Source organism: Trachurus trachurus (assembly GCF_905171665.1).
Source record: "Trachurus trachurus genome assembly, chromosome: 9".
Taxonomy (NCBI): domain Eukaryota; kingdom Metazoa; phylum Chordata; class Actinopteri; order Carangiformes; family Carangidae; genus Trachurus; species Trachurus trachurus.
The window spans coordinates 11676995-11696752 of NC_139895.1; the positions used below are offsets into that span (position 1 = coordinate 11676995).

A 19758-nucleotide genomic window follows, 5' to 3' on the forward strand; every position below is an offset into this window, starting at 1 on the left:
AACTCAGCAGTAAAGTGACATCAGTGTCAGCCCTCAGTGTGATTTCTGCTTTCAGGGCTCTCCACTGAGGAAAAACAACACCAATGAAAATGTCTTCCCCGTTGCTCGCTTTCTTTCTTTGATAGTATTCCTCTGCTGAACAAAAAGGCTTTTTTCTGTGTAGTACAATCCACTTCTGAACTGTGTCTTGGGCACTTGTTTCTACCCGTTGCTAGTAGACTCACTGCTCCTGCTCCCCCCTCCCTTCTTGTCATGAGGTAAAACACATCATTTCCTGTGCACCAATGCAGAAATGTTGCAGGTGGATACAACATTCAAAACAACAAATGCTGTACCGCAGGAGACTTGTAGAGCTGATCAGTGTAGTGTTATCTCATAGTAATGGCTTCAGTGCAACGGATATTTACCGGGCATGACAAAGTTACACACTATAGCTTTAACACATTTCTGGATAATTCATATCACAGCTCAGAGACAGTCAGCTAAATATGTCAGTGGCCCTCAGCATCAAATCAAATGTGATATAAAGACAAAATGACAGGTGAGCAGGTGTAGAAGCAGGTTGGCTGTGAAGTCTGATGATGAGTTTAGAGTTTAAACCTCGAACCATCATGATAGAAAAACTAACATACCTGAACATCACAGACTGATCTCAGAGGGACACATTTTGATATCAGAGGTTTTAGCATCACCAGACTTCGCAACACAGAAATATGGGAAGAGTTTCTCAGTGAAAGTGTCTCTGTGAGTGTAGAGATGAGTCATGTCTTCAGGGTCGTAGAAGGACACCTCCCCCCTGTCATAGTCCAGCTGGACTCTGATCCTCTCTGGACTCTTCTCCACTGTCACAGTCTCACAAACACCATTGGTGTATTTTCCACTGCGATACAATAAACACCAGACTCCATATTCTGGTGAAACACATATCTTTCCCTTCCTGTCAACGGACTCTTTAGCCAAACCCACATCCCAGTTAGGATGATCTCCCACCTCCACCTCCCAGCTGTGTTTCCCTGAGCTGAAGCCCTCAGAGCCCAGAACATTGGGATACTGAGTGTGTCTCTCTGGATTGTCAGGAAGCTGCTGACTTGCGTCTCCTTGTCTCACACTGGTCAGATCATCAGACAGATGCAATGATCTGCTTGTAGTGTTTGGGTCCAGGATGACAGGAGTGAAGTGGACCTTCTCCTTGATCTTCTCCCAGACTCTGAAGGACAGGTTGCCCAGGTGTTTGGCCTCATCTATCAGAGCTCCTGAGAGCAGCTGTGGATCTGACAGTGAGCACTGGGCTCTGGCTCTGGTCTGAGTGGCTTTATAACTGCTGAGGAACGCCACCTTGTGTTTCTGCAGCTCTTCTTCAACAGCACAGATACTGTCTGACAGAGAGGAGATCTGCTCCTCAATCATCTTCATCTCTCTGCTCATAGTCTTCCTCTTCTGCTCCTCTTCCTCCCTCAGAGCTGCCAGTCTGGACTCCTCTTCCTCTTTCAGGAGCTGGTGGAGCTTGTTGAACTCTGCTCTGATCTGCCTCTCTGTGGACGACAGCTGCTTCTTGGAGTGTTGAACCATTTCATTGTATGTTTTCTCCACTTCCTCACATTTGTTCTTCTTGTCCTGCAGAGACTTTAAGTCAGATTTCAGCTGCTCCTTCAGGTCACTGACTGCTTCTTCTACAGGAACCACCTTGTGACTCTGGTGGTGAGGAAAATCACAGACGGTGCACACAGCTCGATCTTCATCCTGACAGAACAATTTAGGTTCTTCTTGGTGTTTACTACAAACCACCATTTGTTTTTCATGTTGCTTTTCAGTCTCTGATGATCCAGATTTCTGTCTCCCAGCAAAGGAATCAGCCACATCCTTCAGTGCAAAGTCAATCAGTGGATGATCCTTTGAAGATCTCCTTTTACAAATGGGACAGTTTTTGTTTTTCGCTTGTTCCCAGAATTGTTGCAGGCAGCTTGAACAGAATCTGTGGTTGCAGCTCAGAGACACAGGATCTCTGAAAGTCTCTGAACACACGTGGCAACTCAGGTAACGTTCAAAGAGAGCTCTCTCAGCCAATTCCTTATTATCTTGATTATATTTCAGCAGGGAGACTCACCAAGTCACTGACTCTGTACATGAAAATAATCCAAACGTGTGTTTTCCAGTAGAGATCTCTCACCCTGTAATGCGTCTCAGCGCTGATCAACAATGACAAATGAGTTGAGTTGAGTTGAGATTACTTTATTTATCCCATAGGGAAATTCTGTTTCTACAACTGACCGCCAATGTACTTTCGTTTTCTTCTACCTCTGCAGTTAATGCAGCCATGTTGTTGAGTCACCAGCAGATGGAGCTGTCACCAAGTCAACCAGATGTTTTCCTCTTGATAACCAATAACATGATCTGTCAAACATATTTTAATACATAAATGTGATGAAAATAGTAGTTGGTCCAAGACAGTGTTATAAAGAGATCAAGATAAAAAAATATATTGTTGAGTACATTCATATTCAAACTACTGGAAATTATAATTTGTCATCATCATAAACTGTGGTTCCAGTTTTCAACTCTGGACTCTGAGCCAACAGCTGCACACATACATTGTCTACAATGTGCAACAAACACCTTTCAAACACACAACATGAATCACTGAGCAATGTGTAGAAAGTAGAACTGAGTTAAGCTCATTTATTGTGTGTAAAAATTCTGAATAAATATTTCATTGAGGATCATCAAGCATCAGAAATATCAACTACAATTGTTAATACAACTCTTCTCGTCCAACATGCAGTGATTTAATCTTCACATAGTTTTAGATAATTTACTTTCTTTTGTAAATAAATGTTGCTGATTGAGCTGATTTTGTCATCTAAATAGTGTGTCCTGAAAACGGAGTGGAAGAGTTTCATCAAGACATTTGTTGTTTTGAAAACAAAAAGTAAGTATAAATCATTAATAAGTGAAGATGGAGAAAACACTGGTTTTAAAATGTTTATGTTTAATACGTTTTGTAATGTGTCGCTACGGCTCATCATCATTTACTGGACATTGTAGTTTATCATTCTTATAGACCATTTTTACATGTTATACCGAACATAAAAACGAAGACACAATATAATTACGTTTTTTGAATGAAATAAAATGAAATTAAAACACTTGCTTCCAACAGATCCAAAATTTATCAAGCTCATGAAATAATCAAAATATTTATCAGAATATTAAAAACTACAATTGATGAACAAAACTGAAACAATCAAAACATCAGTACAGTGGATATAAACTCTATACAAAGTTGTTTGACATAGAAAAGATGAAAATTACCAGGATAATGAACACCTTTGATTCGTTTAGTTTGTTTTCATAATTTCTCACATATTATTTTTTTATTTTAATAATTGACACAATCTACAAACTCGATCTGTTTTCTGAAAGCTGTAAAACAACAACAACAGGAGTTACTGTCAAGTCAGACATTATGAAAAAATAATTACAACTCTGTCTTCATGTAGAAATAACAGTTTGGGGTGTAATGTATAAGTGTGTTACCAAGACAACAACAAATGAAGATCAAACCTTCTTGATCAGAAGAAGAAATCAATGTTGGTAACTCTCAAAAACAAATACATTTTCTTGAAAAAAAAAAACGTTTCACTCATTCCAGTAACACATAAAAGCACTGAATTTTCACTGAGAGAAGTCACCGCAAAACATCGGTCGCGCTGCAACGTTCAGCGTTACATCTCACACGAGTATTAGCAACACATCCTAATCAACTCAGCAGTAAAGTGACATCTGTGTCAGCCCTCAGTGTGATTTCTGCTTTCAGGGCTCTCCACTGAGGAAAAACAACACCAATGTAAATGTCTTTTCCGTTGTTTTCTTTCTTTCTTTGATTGTATTCTTCTGCTGAACAAAAAGGCTTTTTTCTGTGTAGTACAAACCACTTCTGAACTGTGTCTTGGGCACTTGTTTCTACCTGTTGCTACAGTAGTAGACTCACTGCTGCTGCTCCCCCCTCCCTTCTTGTCATGAGGCAAAACACATCATTTCTTGTGCGCCAGTGCAGGAATGTTGCAGGTGGATACAACATTCAAATCAACAAATGCTGTACCGCAGGAGACTTGCAGAGCTGATCAGTGTAGTGTTATCTCTAGTAATGGCTTCAGTGCAACGGACATTTAACGGGCATGAGAAAGTTACGGACTATAGCTTTAACACATTTCTGGATAATTCAAATCACAGCTCAGAGACAGTTAGATAAACATTTCAGTGATCCTCAGCATCAAATCAAATTTGATTTAAAGAAAAAATGACAGGTGAGTAAGCGCAGAAGCAGGTTGGCTGTAAAGTGTGATGATGAGTTTAGAGTTTAATAAACCTCAAACCATCATGATAGAAAAACGCCCCTGAACATCACAGACTGATCCCAGTGGGACACATTTTGATGTCAGTGGTTTTAGCATTACCAGATTTGCTAACACTGAAATATGGGAAGAGTTTCTCAGTGAAAGTGTCTCTGTGAGTGTAGATGTGAGTCATGTCTTCAGCGTCGTAGAAGGACACCTCCCCCCTGTCATAGTCCAGCTGGACTCTGATCCTCTGGAGACTCTTCTTCACTGTCACAGTCTTACTAACACCATTGGCGTATTCTCCATCACTGTGAAATAAACACCAGATTCCATATTTTGGTGAAACAAATATCTTTCCCTTCCTGTCAACTGACTCTTTAGCCAAACCCACATTCCAGCGAGGATGATCTCCCACCTCCACCTCCCAGCTGTGTTTCCCTGAGCTGAAGCCCTCAGAGCCCAGAACATTGGCACCGCCAGTGAATCTCTCTGGATTGTCAGGAAGCTGCTGATATGTGTCTCCTTGTCTCACACTGGTCAGATCATCAGACAGATGGAGCCAGGGATCTGCAGTGTTTGGGTCCAGGATGACAGGAGTGAAGTGGACCTTCTCCTTGATCTTCTCCCAGACTCTGAAGGACAGGTTGCCCAGGTGTTTGGCCTCATCTATCAGAGCTCCTGAGAGCAGCTGTGGATCTGACAGTGAGCACTGGGCTCTGGCTCTGGTCTGAGTGGCTTTATAACTGCTGAGGAACGCCACCTTGTGTTTCTGCAGCTCTTCTTCAACAGCACAGATACTGTCTGACAGAGAGGAGATCTGCTCCTTAATCATCTTCATCTCTCTGCTCATAGTCTTCCCCTTCTGCTCCTCTTCCTCCCTCAGAGCTGCCAGTCTGGACTCCTCTTCCTCTTTCAGGAGCTGGTGGAGCTTGTTGAACTCTGCTCTGATCCGCCTCTCTGTGGACGACAGCTGCTTCTTGGAGTGTTGAACCATTTCATTGTGTGTTTTCTCCACTTGTTTGTATTTGTTCTTCTTGTCCTGCAGAGACTTTAAGTCAGATTTCAGCTGCTGCTTCAGGTCACTGACTGCTTCTTCTACAGGAACCACCTTGTGACTCTGGTGGAGAGAAAACTCACAGACGGGACACACAACACTATCTTCATCCTTACAGAACAATTTAGGTTCTTCTTGGTGTTTACTACAAACCACCGTTTGTTTTTCATTTTGCTTTTCAGTCTCTGATGATCCAGATTTCTGTCTCCCAGCAAAGGAATCAGCCAGACCCTTCAGTGCAAAATCTACCCCTAGATTATCCTTTGAAGATTTCCTTTTACAAATGGGACAGTTTTTGTTTTTAGCTTGTTCCCAGAACTGTTTCAGGCAGCTTGAACAGAATCTGTGGTTGCAGCTCAGAGACACAGGATCTCTGAAAGTCTCTGAACACACGTGGCAACTCAGGAAACTTTCAAGAAGAACTCTCTCAGCCATTTCCTTATTATCTTGATTATATTTCAGCAGGGAGACTCACCAAGTCACTGTTTCTGTACTTGAAAATAATCCAAATGTGTGTTTTCCAGTAGAGATCTCACACCCTGTAATGGCGTCTCAGCGCTGATCAACAATGACAAATACTTTCGTTTTCTTCAACCTCTTGTCAATGATTAAATTATCACAGGCAGGAAATGCAGCCATGTTGTTGAGTCTCCAGCAGATGGAGCTGTCAGCAAGTCAACCAGATGTTTTCCTCTTGATAACCAATAACATGATCTGTCAAACATATTTTAATACATTAATGTGATGAAAATAGCAGTTTGTCCAAAACAGTGTTATAAAGAGATCAAGATAATAAAAAACTCAACTCTAGACTCTGAGCCAACAGCTGCACACATACTTTGTCTGCAATGTGCAACAAACACCTTTCAAATACACAACATGAATCACTGTGCAATGTGTAGAAAGTAGAACTCAGTTAAGCTCATTTATTGTGTGTAAAAATTCAGAATAAATATTTCTTTGAGGATCATCAAATAGCATCAGAAATATCAACTACAAGTGTAAATACAACTCTTCTCGTCCAACGTGCAGTGATTTAATCTTCACATAGTTTTAGATAATTTACTTTCTTTTGTAAATAAATGTTGAAGAGATGATTTTGTCATTTAAATATGTGTCCTGAAAACTGAGTGGAAGAGTTTCATCAAGACATTTGCTATTTTGAAAACAAAAAGTAAGTATGAATCATTAATAAGTGAAGATGGAGAAAACACTGGTTTTAAAATGGTGACGTTTAATACGTTTTGTAATGTGTCACTATACGGCTCATCATCATTTACTGGACATTGTAGTTTATCATTCATATAGACCATTTTTACATGTTATACCGAGCATAAAAATCAAGACACAATATAATAACATTTTTGCTTAAAATAAAATGAAATGAAAACACTTGCTTCCAACAGATCCAAAATTTATCAAGCTCATGAAATAATCAAAATATTTATCAGAATATTAAAAATTTGATGGACAAACCGTCACAAAACTGAAACAATCAAAACATCAGTGCAGTGGATATAAACTATTATACAAAGTTGTTTGACATAGAAGAAAAGATGCTGATAATAACCAGGATAATGAACACATTTGATTTGTTAAGTTTTTCTCCTGATGAAGTAAAACAGTTTCAGCATTTTGTTTTCATATTTTCTCACATATTATTATTGTTATTTTAAGAATTGACACTCGATCTGTTTTCTGAAAGCTGTAAAAACAACAACAGGGGTTACTAACAAGAATCAGACTGACATTATGAAAAATGAATTATAACTCTGTCTTCATGTAGAAATAACAGTTTGGGGTGTGATGTATAAGTGTGTTACCAAGACAACAACAAATGAAGATCAAACCTTCTTAATCAAAAAAAAAATCAATGTTGGTAACTCTCAAGAACAAATACATTTTCTTGAAAAAAAAAACATTTCTATCATTCCAGTAACACATAAAAGCACTGAATTTTCACTGAGAGAAGTCACCGCAAAAATAGGTCGCGCTGCAACGTCCAGCGTTACATTACACTCGAGTATTAGCAACACATCCTAATCAACTCAGCAGTAAAGTGACATCTGTGTCAGCCCTCAGTGTGATTTCTGCTTTCAGGGCTCTCCACTGAGGAAAAACAACACCAATGTAAATGTCTTTTCCATTGCTCGCTTTCTTTCTTTGATTGTATTCTTCTGCTGAACAGAAAGGCTTTTTCTGTGTAGTACAATCCACTTCTGAACTGTGTCTTGGCCACTTGTTTCTACCTGTTGCTATAAACTCACTGCTGCTCCCCCCTCCCTTCTTGTCATGAGGTAAAACACATAATTTCTTGTGCGCCAATGCAGGAATGTTGCATGACGATGATGATACAAAATTCAAAACAACAAATGCTGTACCGCAGGACACTTGCAGAGCTGATCAGTGTAGTGTTATCTCATAGAAATGGCTTCAGTGCAACGGACATTTAATGGGCATGAGAAAGTTACACACTAAAGCTTTAACACATTTCTGGATAATTCATATCACAGCTCAGAGACAGTTAGATAAATATTTCAGTGACCCTCAGCATCAAATCAAATGTAATTTAAAGACAAAATGACAGGTGAGCAGGTGTAGAAGCAGGTTGGCTGTAAAGTGTGATGATGAGTTTAGAGTTAAATAAACCTCAAACCATCATGATAGAAGAACTAACGTCCCTGAACATCACAGACTGATCTCAGTGGGACACATTTTGATGTCAGTGGTTTTAGCATCACCAGATTTGCTAACACTGAAATATGGGAAGAGTTTCTCAGTGAAAGTGTCTCTGTGAGTGTAGATGTGAGTCATGTCTTCAGCGTCATAGAAGGACACCTCCCCCCTGTCATAGTCCAGCTGGACTCTGATCCTCTGGAGACTCTTCTTCACTGTCACAGGCTTACCATCCCCATTGGTGTATTTTCCATCACCATGCCATAAACACCAGAAACCATCTTTTGGTGAGGCCGAACACTCTCCCTTCCTGTCAATTGACTCTTTAACCAAACCCACATTCCAGTCAGGATGATCTCCCACCTCCACCTCCCAGCTGTGTTTCCCTGAGTTGAAGCCCTCAGAGCCCAGTATGTGGGTATAATTAGTGTTTCTCTCTGGATTTTCAGGAAGCTGCTGCCATGTGTCTCCACGTCTCACACTGGTCAGATCATCAGACAGATAGAGCCATCTGCTTGCAGTGTTTGGGTCCAGGATGACAGGAGTGAAGTGGACCTTCTCCTTGATCTTCTCCCAGACTCTGAAGGACAGGTTGCCCAGGTGTTTGGCCTCATCTATCAGAGCTCCTGAGAGCAGCTGTGGATCTGACAGTGAGCACTGGGCTCTGGCTCTGGTCTGAGTGGCTTTATAACTGCTGAGGAACGCCACCGTGTGTTTCTGCAGCTCTTCTTCAACAGCACAGATACTGTCTGACAGAGAGGAGATCTGCTCCTCAATCATCTTCATCTCTCTGCTCATAGTCTTCCCCTTCTGCTCCTCTTCCTCCCTCAGAGCTGCCAGTCTGGACTCCTCTTCCTCTTTCAGGAGCTGGTGGAGCTTGTTGAACTCTGCTATGATCCGCCTCTCTGTGGACGACAGCTGCTTCTTGGAGTGTTGAATCATTTCATTGTATGTTTCCTCCACTTGTTTGTATTTGTTCTTCTTGTCCTGCAGAGACTTTAAGTCAGATTCCAGCTGCTGCTTCAGGTCACTGACTGCTTCTTCTACAGGAACCACCTTGTGACTCTGGTGGAGAGAAAACTCACAGACAGGACACACAGCTCTTTCTTCATCCTTACAGAACAATTTAGGTTCTTCTTGGTGTTTACTACAAATCACCATCTGTTTCTCATGTTGCTTTTCAGTCTCCGATGATCCAGATTTCTGTCTCCCAGCAAAGGAATCAGCCAGATCCTTCAGTCCAAAGTCTATCTGTAAATGATCCTTTGAAGATTTCCTTTTACAAATGGGACAGTTTTTGTTTTCAGCTTGTTTCCAGAATTGTTGCAGGCAGCTTGAACAGAATCTGTGGTTGCAGCTCAGAGACACAGGATCTCTGAAAGTCTCTGAACACACGTGGCAACTCAGGTAACGTTCAAAGAGAGCTCTCTCAGCCATTTCCTTATTATCTTGATTATATTTCAACAGGGAGACTCACCAAGTCACTGACTCTGCTCTTGAAAATAATCAAAACGTGTGTTTTCCAGTAGAGATCTCACACCCTGTAATGGCGTCTCAGCGCTGATCGACAATGACAAATGTACTTTCGTTTTCTTCTACCTCTTGTCAATGATTAAATTATCACAGGCAGGAAATGCAGCCATGTTGTTGAGTCTCCAGCAGATGGAGCTGTCAGCAAGTCAACCAGATGTTTTCCTCTTGATAACCAATAACATGATTTCCTCATTCTTAATCCGTCAAACATTTTTTTATACATAAATGTGATGAAAATAGCAGTTTGTCCAAGACAGTGTTATAAAGAGATCAAGATAATAAAAAACTCAACTCTGAACTCTGAGCCAACAGCTGCACACATAGGCTACTTCGTCTACACTGTGCAACAAAACCTTTCAAACACACAACATGAATCACTGTGCAATGTGTCGAACGTAGAACTGAGTTAAGCTAATTTATTGTGTGTAAAAATTCTGAATAAATATTTCTTAGAGGATCATCAAGCATCAGAAATATCAACTACAATAATACAACTCTTCTCGTCCAACATGCAGTGATTTAATCTTCACATAGTTTTAGATAATTTACTTTCTTTTGTAAATAAATGTTGAAGAGATGATTTTGTCATTTAAATAGTGTGTCCTGAAAACTGAGTGGAAGAGTTTCATCAAGACATTCGCTGTTTTGAAAACAAAAAGTAAGTATAAATCATTAATAAATGAAGATGGAGAAAACACTGGTTTTAAAATGGTGACGTTTAATACGTTTTGTAATGTGTAGCTCCTGCTCATCATCTTTTACTGGACATTGTAGTTTATCATTCAAATAGACAATTTTTACATGTTATACCGAACATAAAAATCAAGACACAATATAATTACATTTTTGCTTAAAATAAAATGAAATTAAAACACTTGCTTCCAACAAATCCAAAACGTATCAAGCTCATGAAATAATCAAAATATTTATCAGAATATTAAAAACTACAATTGATGAACAAAACTGAAACAATCAAAACATCAGTGGATATAAACTATTATACAAAGTTGTTTGACATAGAAGAAAATATGAAAATTACCAGGATAATGAACACCTTTGATTTGTTTAGTTTGATTTCACATTTTCTCACATATTATTTTTTATTTTAAGAATTGACACAACCTACAAACTCAATCTGTTTTCTGAAAGCTGTAAAAACAACAACAGGTGTTACTGTCAAGTCTGACATTATGAAAAATTTATTATAACTGTCTTCATGTAGAAATAACAGTTTGGGGTGTAATGTATGACTGTGTTACCAAGACAACAACAAATGAAGATCAAACCTTCTTAATCAGAAAAAAAAATCAATGTTGGTAACTCTAAAGAACAAACACATTTTCTTGAAAAAAAATGTTTCAGTCATTCCAGTAACACATAAAAACACTGAATTTTCACTGAGAGAAGCCGCCACAAACATCGGTCGCACTGCAATGTTCAGCGTTACATTACACACGAGTATTAGCAACACATCCTAAACAAATCAACAGTAAAGTGACATCTGTGTCAGCCCTCAGTGTGATTTCTGCTTTCAGGGCTCTTCACTGAGGAAAAACAACACCAATGTAAATGTCTTCTCCATTGCTCACTTTATTTCTTTGATTGTATTCTTCTGCTGAACAGAAAGGCTTTTTTCTGTGTAGTACAATCCACTTCTGAACTGTGTCTTGGGCACTTGTTTCTACCTGTTGCTAGTAGACTCACTGCTGCTGCTCCCCCCTCCCTTCTTGTCATGAGGTAAAACACATAATTTCTTGTGCGCCAGTGCAGGAATGTTGCAGGTGGATACAACATTCAAAACTACAAATGCTGTACTGCAGGAGACTTGCAGAGCTGATCAATGTAGTGTTATCTCATAGTAATGGCTTCAGTGACACGGACATTTAACGGACATGACAACGTTACGGACTATAGCTTTACCACATTTCTGGATAATTCATATCACAGCTCAGAGACAGTTAGATAAATATTTCAGTGACCCTCAGCATCAAATCAAATGTGATTTAAAGACAAAATGACAGGTGAGCAGGTGTAGAAGCAGGTTGGCTGTAAAGTGTGATGATGAGTTTAGAGTTTAATAAACCTCAAACCATCATGATAGAAAAACTAATGTCCCTGAACATCACAGACTGATCCCAGTGGGACACATTTTGATATCAGTGGCTTTAGCATCACCAGACTGTCTAATATAGAAATATGGGAAGAGTTTCTCAGTGAAAGTGTCTCTGTGAGAGCAGATGTGAGTCATGTCTTCAGGGTCGTAGAAGGACACCTCCCCCCTGTCATAGTCCAGCTGGACTCTGATCCTCTGGAGACTCTTCTTCACTGTCACAGTCTCACAAGCACCATTGGTGTATTTTCCATCACTGAGACAGAAACACCAGTTTCCATATTTTGGTGATGAAGATATCTCTCCCTTCCTGTCAACTGACTCTTTAACCAAACCCACAATCCAGTGAGGATGATCTCCCACCTCCACCTCCCAGCTGTGTTTCCCTGAGCTGAAGCCCTCAGAGCCCAGGATATCATTATACTGAGTGAATCTCTCTGGATTGTCAGGAAGCTGCTGCTTTGTGTCTCCACGTCTCACACTGGTCAGATCATCAGACACATGGAGACGGGGATGTGCAGTGTTTGGGTCCAGGATGACAGGAGTGAAGTGGACCTTCTCCTTGATCTTCTCCCAGACTCTGAAGGACAGGTTGCCCAGGTGTTTGGCCTCATCTATCAGAGCTCCTGAGAGCAGCTGTGGATCTGACAGTGAGCACTGGGCTCTGGCTCTGGTCTGAGTGGCTTTATAACTGCTGAGGAACGCCACCTTGTGTTTCTGCAGCTCTTCTTCAACAGCACAGATACTGTCTGACAGAGAGGAGATCTGCTCCTCAATCATCTTCATCTCTCTGCTCATAGTCTTCCCCTTCTGCTCCTCTTCCTCCCTCAGAGCTGCCAGTCTGGACTCCTCTTCCTCTTTCAGGAGCTGGTGGAGCTTGTTGAACTCTGCTCTGATCTGCCTCTCTGTGGACGACAGCTGCTTCTTGGAGTGTTGAAACATTTTATTGTATGTTTTCTCCACTTGTTTGTATTTGTTCTTCTTGTCCTGCAGAGACTTTAAGTCAGATTTCAGCTGCTGCTTCAGGTCACTGACTGCTTCTTCTACAGGAACCACCTTGTGACTCTGGTGGAGAGAAAACTCACAGACAGAACAAAAAGCTCTGTCTTCGTCCTTACAGAACAATTTAGTTTCGTCTTGATGTTTACTACAAACCACCATTTGTTTCTCATGTTGCTTTTCAGTCTCTGATGATTCAGATTTCTGTCTCCCATCGAAGGAATCAGCCAAACCCTTCAGAGCAAAGTCTATCTCGAGATAATCCTTTGAAGATTTCCTTTTACAAATGGGACAGTTTTTGTTTTCAGCTTGTTCCCAGAATTGTTGCAGGCAGCTTGAACAGAATCTGTGGCTGCAGCTCAGAGACACAGGATCTCTGAAAGTCTCTGAACACACGTGGCAACTCAGGAAACTTTCAAAGAGAGCTCTCTCAGCCATTTCCTTATTATCTTGATTATATTTCAACAGGGAGACTCACCAAGTCACTGACTCCGCTCTTGAAAATAATCCAAATGTGTGTTTTCCAGTACAGATCTCACACCCTGTAATGGCGTCTCAGCACTGATCAACAATGACAAATGTACTTTCGTTTTCTTCTACCTCTTGTCAATGATTAAATTATCACAGGCAGGAAATGCAGCCATGTTGTTGAGTCCCCAGCAGATGGAGCTGTTACCAAGTCAACCAGATGTTTCCTCTTGATACCCAATAACATGATCTGTCAAACATATTTTAATACATAAATATGATGAAATAGTTTGTCCAAGACAGTGTTATAAAGAGATCAAGATAATAATAAAAAAAACACATTCATATTCAAATTACTGGAAATGATCATTTGTCATCATCAATTGTGGTTCCAGTTTTCAACTCTGGACTCTGAGCCAACAGCAGCACACATACTTCGTCTACACTGTGCAACAAACACCTTTAAAACACACAACATGAATCACTGTGCAGTGTGTAGAAAGTAGAACTCAGTCAAGCTTATTTATTGTGTGTAAAAACTATAAATAAATATTTATTTGAGGATCATCAAATAGCATCAGAAATATCAACTAAAATTGTGTTTACAACTCTTCTGGTCCAACATGCAGTGATTTAATCTTCACATAGTTTTAAATAATTACATAATTTACTTTTTTCTGTGAATAAATGTTGAAGAGCTGATTTTGTCATTTAAATAGTGTGTCCTGAAAACTGAGTGGAAGAGTTTCATCAAGACATGTTTTGAAAACAAAAAGTATATTTGAATCATTAATAAGTAAAGATGGAGAAAACACTGGTTTTAAAATGTTGATGTTTAATACGCTTTGTAATGTGTAGCTACGGCTCATCATCATGGACATTGTAGTTTATCATTCATATAGACCATTTTTACATGATATATTGAGCATCAAAATGAAGACACAATTACATTTTTGATTAAAATAAAATGAAATTAAAACACTTGCTTCCAAAAGATCCAAAACTTATCAAGTTCATGAAATAATCAAAAAATATTTATCAGAATACTAAAAATTACAATCGATGAACAAACTGTCACAGAACTGAAACAATCAAAACATCAGTGCAGTGGATATAAACTATTATACAAAGTCGTTTGACATAGAAGAAAAATATTAAAAATAACCAGGATAATGAACACCTTTGATTTGTAAAGTTTTTCTCCTGATGAAGAAAAACAGTCTCAGCATTTTGTTTTCACATTTCCTCACATATTATTTTTTTATTTTAAGAATTGACACAACCTACAGACTCGATCTGTTTTCTGAAAGCTGTAAAAACAACAACAACAACTACAACAACAGAGGTTACTATCATGACATTATGAAAAATGAATTAGCCTATAACTCTGTCTTCATGTGGAAATAACAGTTTGGGGTGTAGCCTAATGTATAAGTGTGTTACCAAGACACAGCAAATGAATATCAAACCTTCTTAATCAGAAAAAAAAAATCAATGTTGGTAACTCTCAAGAACAAATACATTTTCTTGAAAAAAAAAAACGTTTCAGTCATTCCAGTAACATATGAAAACACTGAATTTTCACTGAGAGAAGTCACCGCAAAACATCAATCGCGCTGCAACGTTCAGCGTTACATCACACACGAGTATATAGCAACACATCCTCATCAACTCAGCAGTAAAGTGACATCTGTGTGTGTCAGCCCTCAGTGTGATTTCTGCTTTCAGGGCTCTCCACTGAGGAAAAGCAACACTAATGTAAATGTCTTTTCAGTTGCTCGCTTTCTTTCTTTGATTGTATTCTTCTGCTGAACAGAAAGGCTTTTTTCTGTCTAGTTACAATCCACTTCTGAACTGTGTCTTGGCCACTTGTTTCTACCTGTTGCTAGTAGACTCACTGCTGCTGCTCCCCCTCCCTTCTTGTCATGAGGCAAAACTCCATCATTTCCTGTGCACCAATGCAGAAATGTTGCAGGTGGATACAACATTCAAAACAACAAATGCTGTACCGCAGGAGACTTGCAGAGCTGATCTCTAGTAATGGCTTTGATGCAACGACATTTAACGGGCATGACAAAGTTACGGACTATAGCTTTAACACATTTCTGGATAATTCATATCACATCTCAGAGACAGTCAGATAAATATTTTAGTGGCCCTCAGCATCAAATCAAATGTGTGTTAAAGGGATATTCCGGCGTAAGTTTAACCCATGGTCCAACGCACCGTGACACCCTAGTTAGACCCCCCCTCGAGAGATGAAGTCTGCTGACCGCTAGCTTCTATAGTTGTAGCAACTTTAGCAATGACTGCACCATAACAAACAGCACACGCAATCAATCAAAAAGCCACTCATAGCCACAAATAATGCTCAGAGCAGAACCAAACGTCATCAACAGTACAAACAGGGTCCCAGCACATAATACGAGGCAGTATACTGCCAGTCGGAGTCCGACGTGTGTTGTCAGTGCCTGGACTCTATGCTGGACACGGAAAGTTACTGCATAGCGTTTAACTGGAGGAGAGTGGGTGAGTTGTTTTCGTCTCTTTTCAATATTGCATTGGACCATTGGACCATCGGTGCATTGAACCATGGGTTAAACTTACGCCGGAATATTCCATTAAAGACAAAATGACAAAATGACAGGTGAGCAGGTGTAGAAGCAGGTTGGTTGTAAAGTGTGATGATGAGTTTAGAGTTTAATAAACCTCAAACTATCACGATAGAAAAACTAACATCACAGACTGATCTCAGAGGGACACATTTTGATATCAGTGGTTTTAGCATCTCCAGACTTTCCAACATGAAAATAAGGGAAGAGTTTCTCAGTGAAAGTGTCTCTGTGAGTGTAGATGTGAGTCATGTCTTCAGGGTCGTAGAAGGACACCTCCCCCCTGTCATAGTCCAGCTGGACTCTGATCCTCTGGAGACTCTTCTTCACTGCCACAGTCTCACCAACAACATTGGTGTATTTTCCACTGCGATGCACCAAACACCAGAATCCATATTCTGGTGAAACACATATTTCTCCCTTCCTGTCAACTGACTCTTTTGCTAAACCCACAGTCCAGACAGGATGATCTCCCACCTCCACCTCCCAGCTGTGTTTCCCTGAGCTGAAGCCCTCAGAGCACAGGACAGTGGCATAATTAGTGTTTCTCTCTGGATTGTCAGGAAGCTGCTGCTCTTTGTCTCCATGTCTCACACTGGTCAGATCATCAGACAGATGGAGCCAGGGACTTGCAGTGTTTGGGTCCAGGATGACAGGAGTGAAGTGGACCTTCTCCTTGATCTTCTCCCAGACTCTGAAGGACAGGTTGCCCAGGTGTTTGGCCTCATCTATCAGAGCTCCTGAGAGCAGCTGTGGATCTGACAGTGAGCACTGGGCTCTGGCTCTGGTCTGAGTGGCTTTATAACTGCTGAGGAACGCCACCTTGTGTTTCTGCAGCTCTTCTTCAACAGCACAGATACTGTCTGACAGAGAGGAGATCTGCTCCTCAATCATCTTCATCTCTCTGCTCATAGTCTTCCCCTTCTGCTCCTCTTCCTCCCTCAGAGCTGCCAGTCTGGACTCCTCTTCCTCTTTCAGGAGCTGGTGGAGCTTGTTGAACTCTGCTCTGATCCGCCTCTCTGTGGACGACAGCTGCTTCTTGGAGTGTTGAATCATGATATTGTATGTTACCTCCACTTGTTTGTATTTGTTCTTCTTTTCCTGCAGAGACTTTAAGTCAGATTTCAGCTGCTCCTTCAGGTCACTGACTGCTTCTTCTACAGGAACCACCTTGTGAGTCTGGTGGAGAGAAAACTCACATACGGTGCACACAGCTCGATCTTCATCCTTACAGAACAATTTAGGCTCCTCTTCATGTTTACTACAAACCACTGTTTGTTTTTCATGTTGCTTTTCAGTCTCTGATGATCCACTTTTCTGTCTCCCAGCAAAGGAATCAGCCAGATCCTTCAGTGTAAAGTCTATCTGTGGAACATCCTTTGAATATTTCCTTTTACAAATGGGGCAGTTTTTGTTTTTAGCTTGTTCCCAGAATTGTTGCAGGCAGCTTGAACAGAAGCTGTGGTTGCACCTCAGAGACACAGGATCTCTGAAAGTCTCTGAACACACGTGGCAACTCAGGAAACTTTCAAAGAGAGCTCTCTCAGCCATTTCCTTATTATCTTGATTATTTCAACAGGGAGACTCACCAAGTCACTGACTCTGCTCTTGAAAATAATCCAAATGTGTGTTTTCCAGTAGAGATCTCTCACCCTGTAATGGCGTCTCAGCGCTGATCAACAATGACAAATGTACTTTCGTTTTCTTCTACCTCTTGTCAATGATTAAATTATCACAGGCAGGAAATGCAGCCATGTTGGTGAGTCTCCAGCAGATGGAGCTGTCAGCAAGTCAACCAGATATTTTCCTCTTGATAACCAATAACATGATCTGTGACATAAATGTGATGAAAATAGTAGTTGGTCCAAGACAGTGTTATAAAGAGATCAAGATAAAAAAATATATTGTTGAGTACATTCATATTCAAACTACTAGAAATGATCATTTGTCATCATCATAAATTGTGGTTCCAGTTTTCAACTCTGGACTCTGAGCCAACAGCTACATAGGGCCTACTTCGTCTACACTGTGCAACAAAACCTTTCAAACACACAACATGAATCACTATGCAATGTGTAGAAAGTAGAACTCAGTTAAGCTCATTTATTGTGTATAAAAATTCTGAATAAATATTTCTTTGAGGATCATCAAGCATCAGAAATATCAACTACAATTGTTAATACAACTCTTCTCGTCCAACATGCAGTGATTTAATCTTCACATAGTTTTAGATAATTTACTTTCTTTTGTAAATAAATGTTGAAGAGCTGATTTTGTCATTTAAATAGTGTGTCCTGAAAACTGAGTGGAAGAGTTTCATCAAGACATTTGCTGTTTTGAAAACAAAAAGTAAGTATGAATCATTAATAAGTGAAGATGGAGAAAACACTGGTTTTAAAATGGTGACGTTTAATACATTTTGTAATGTGTAGCTCCTGCTCATCATCATTTACTGGACATTGTAGTTTATCATTCATATAGACCATTTTTACATGTTATACCGAGCATAAAAATCAAGACACAATATAATAACATTTTTGCTTGAAATAAAATAAAATTAAAACACTTGCTTCCAACTGATCCAAAAGTTATCAAGCTCATGAAATAATCAAAATATTTATCAGAATATTAAAAACTACAATTGATGAACAAAACTGAAACAATCAAAACATCAGTACAGTGGATATAAACTATTATACAAAGTTGTTTGACATAGAAGAAAAGATGAAAATTACCAGGATAATGAACACCTTTGATTTGTTTAGTTTGTTTTCACATTTTCTCACATATTATTTTTTTATTTTAAGAATTGACACAACCTACAAACTCGCTCTGTTTTCTGAAAGCTGGAAAAACAACAACAACAGGAGTTACTGTCAAGTCTGACATTATGAAAAATTAATTATAACTCTGTCTTCATGTAGAAATAACAGTTTGGGGTGTAATGTATAAGTGTGTTACCAAGACAACAACAAATGAAGATCAAACCTTCTTGATCAGAAAAAAAAAATCAATGTTGGTAACTCTCAAAAACAAAATAAATTTTCTTGAAAAAAAAAACCGTTTCACTCATTCCAGTAACACATAAAAGCACTGAATTTTCACTGAGAGAAGTCACCGCAAAACATCGGTCGCACTGCAACGTTCAGCGTTACATCACACACGAGTATTAGCAACACATCCTCATCAACTCAGCAGTAAAGTGACATCTGTGTGTGTCTGCCCTCAGTGTGATTTCTGCTTTCAGGGCTCTCCACTGAGGAAAAACAACACCAATGAAAATGTCTTCTCCGTTGCTCACTTTCTTTCTTTGATTGTATTCCTCTGCTGAACAGAAAGGCTTTTTTCTGTGTAGTACAATCCACTTCTGAACTGTGTCTTGGCCACTTGTTTCTACCTGTTGCTAGTAGACTCACTGCTGCTGCTTCCCCCTCCCTCCTTGTCATGAGGTAAAACACATCATTTCTTGTGCGCCAGTGCAGGAATGTTGCAGGTGGATACAACATTCAAAACAACAAATGCTGAGCTGATCAGTGTAGTGTCGTCTCATAGTAATGGCTTCAGTGCAACAGACATTTAACAGGCATGACAAAGTTACGCACTATAGCTTTAACACATTTCTGGATAATTCATATCACAGCTCAGAGACAGTTAGATAAATATGTCAGTGGCCCTCAGCATCAAATCAAATGTGATTTAAAGACAAAATGACAGGTGAGCAGATAAAAGTAGACTTATTGAAAAATACCTGATGAAAGTAAAAAGTCAAACGACTTTAAAAACAGTATTTCTTACGGGCAGTACAGTGATGTTGATCAGTCTATTATATATTAATTAACTGTTAATTACGATACGAAGAAGACAAAATAACAGGTGAGCAGGTGTAGAAGCAGGTTGTCTGTAAAGTGTGATGATGAGTTTAGAGTTTAATAAACCTCAAACCATCATGATAGAAAAACTAACATCACA

The 19758-nt window shown here is 39.6% G+C and overlaps 4 protein-coding genes across 4 annotated transcripts; all 4 read right to left on the reverse strand.

The window, feature by feature from the left end:
- Positions 1 to 639: 639 nt before the first annotated feature.
- On the reverse strand, positions 640 to 4805 carry LOC310991842 (nuclear factor 7, brain-like; the record flags this gene model as incomplete). Its single annotated transcript, XM_083979773.1, has 3 exons — positions 640 to 2075; positions 4455 to 4645; positions 4729 to 4805. 3 exons carry the CDS (start codon positions 4803 to 4805, stop codon positions 640 to 642), a joined length of 1704 nt encoding a protein of 567 aa, XP_083835899.1.
- On the reverse strand, positions 4402 to 13147 carry LOC310991843 (uncharacterized protein; the record flags this gene model as incomplete). Its single annotated transcript, XM_083979774.1, has 2 exons — positions 4402 to 5837; positions 11731 to 13147. The coding sequence occupies 2 exons, from the start codon at positions 13145 to 13147 to the stop codon at positions 4402 to 4404; spliced, it is 2853 nt and encodes a 950-aa protein (XP_083835900.1).
- Positions 8080 to 9613, reverse strand: LOC310990769 (nuclear factor 7, brain-like; the record flags this gene model as incomplete). Its single annotated transcript, XM_083978262.1, has 1 exon — positions 8080 to 9613. The coding sequence occupies exon 1, from the start codon at positions 9502 to 9504 to the stop codon at positions 8080 to 8082; it is 1425 nt and encodes a 474-aa protein (XP_083834388.1). The 5' UTR covers positions 9505 to 9613.
- Positions 13148 to 15915: 2768 nt separating the features above from the next.
- LOC310990771 (nuclear factor 7, brain-like) lies at positions 15916 to 17340 on the reverse strand (the record flags this gene model as incomplete). The annotated part of the gene is made up of 1 exon (XM_083978264.1): positions 15916 to 17340. The coding sequence occupies one exon, from the start codon at positions 17338 to 17340 to the stop codon at positions 15916 to 15918; it is 1425 nt and encodes a 474-aa protein (XP_083834390.1).
- Positions 17341 to 19758: the final 2418 nt, after the last annotated feature.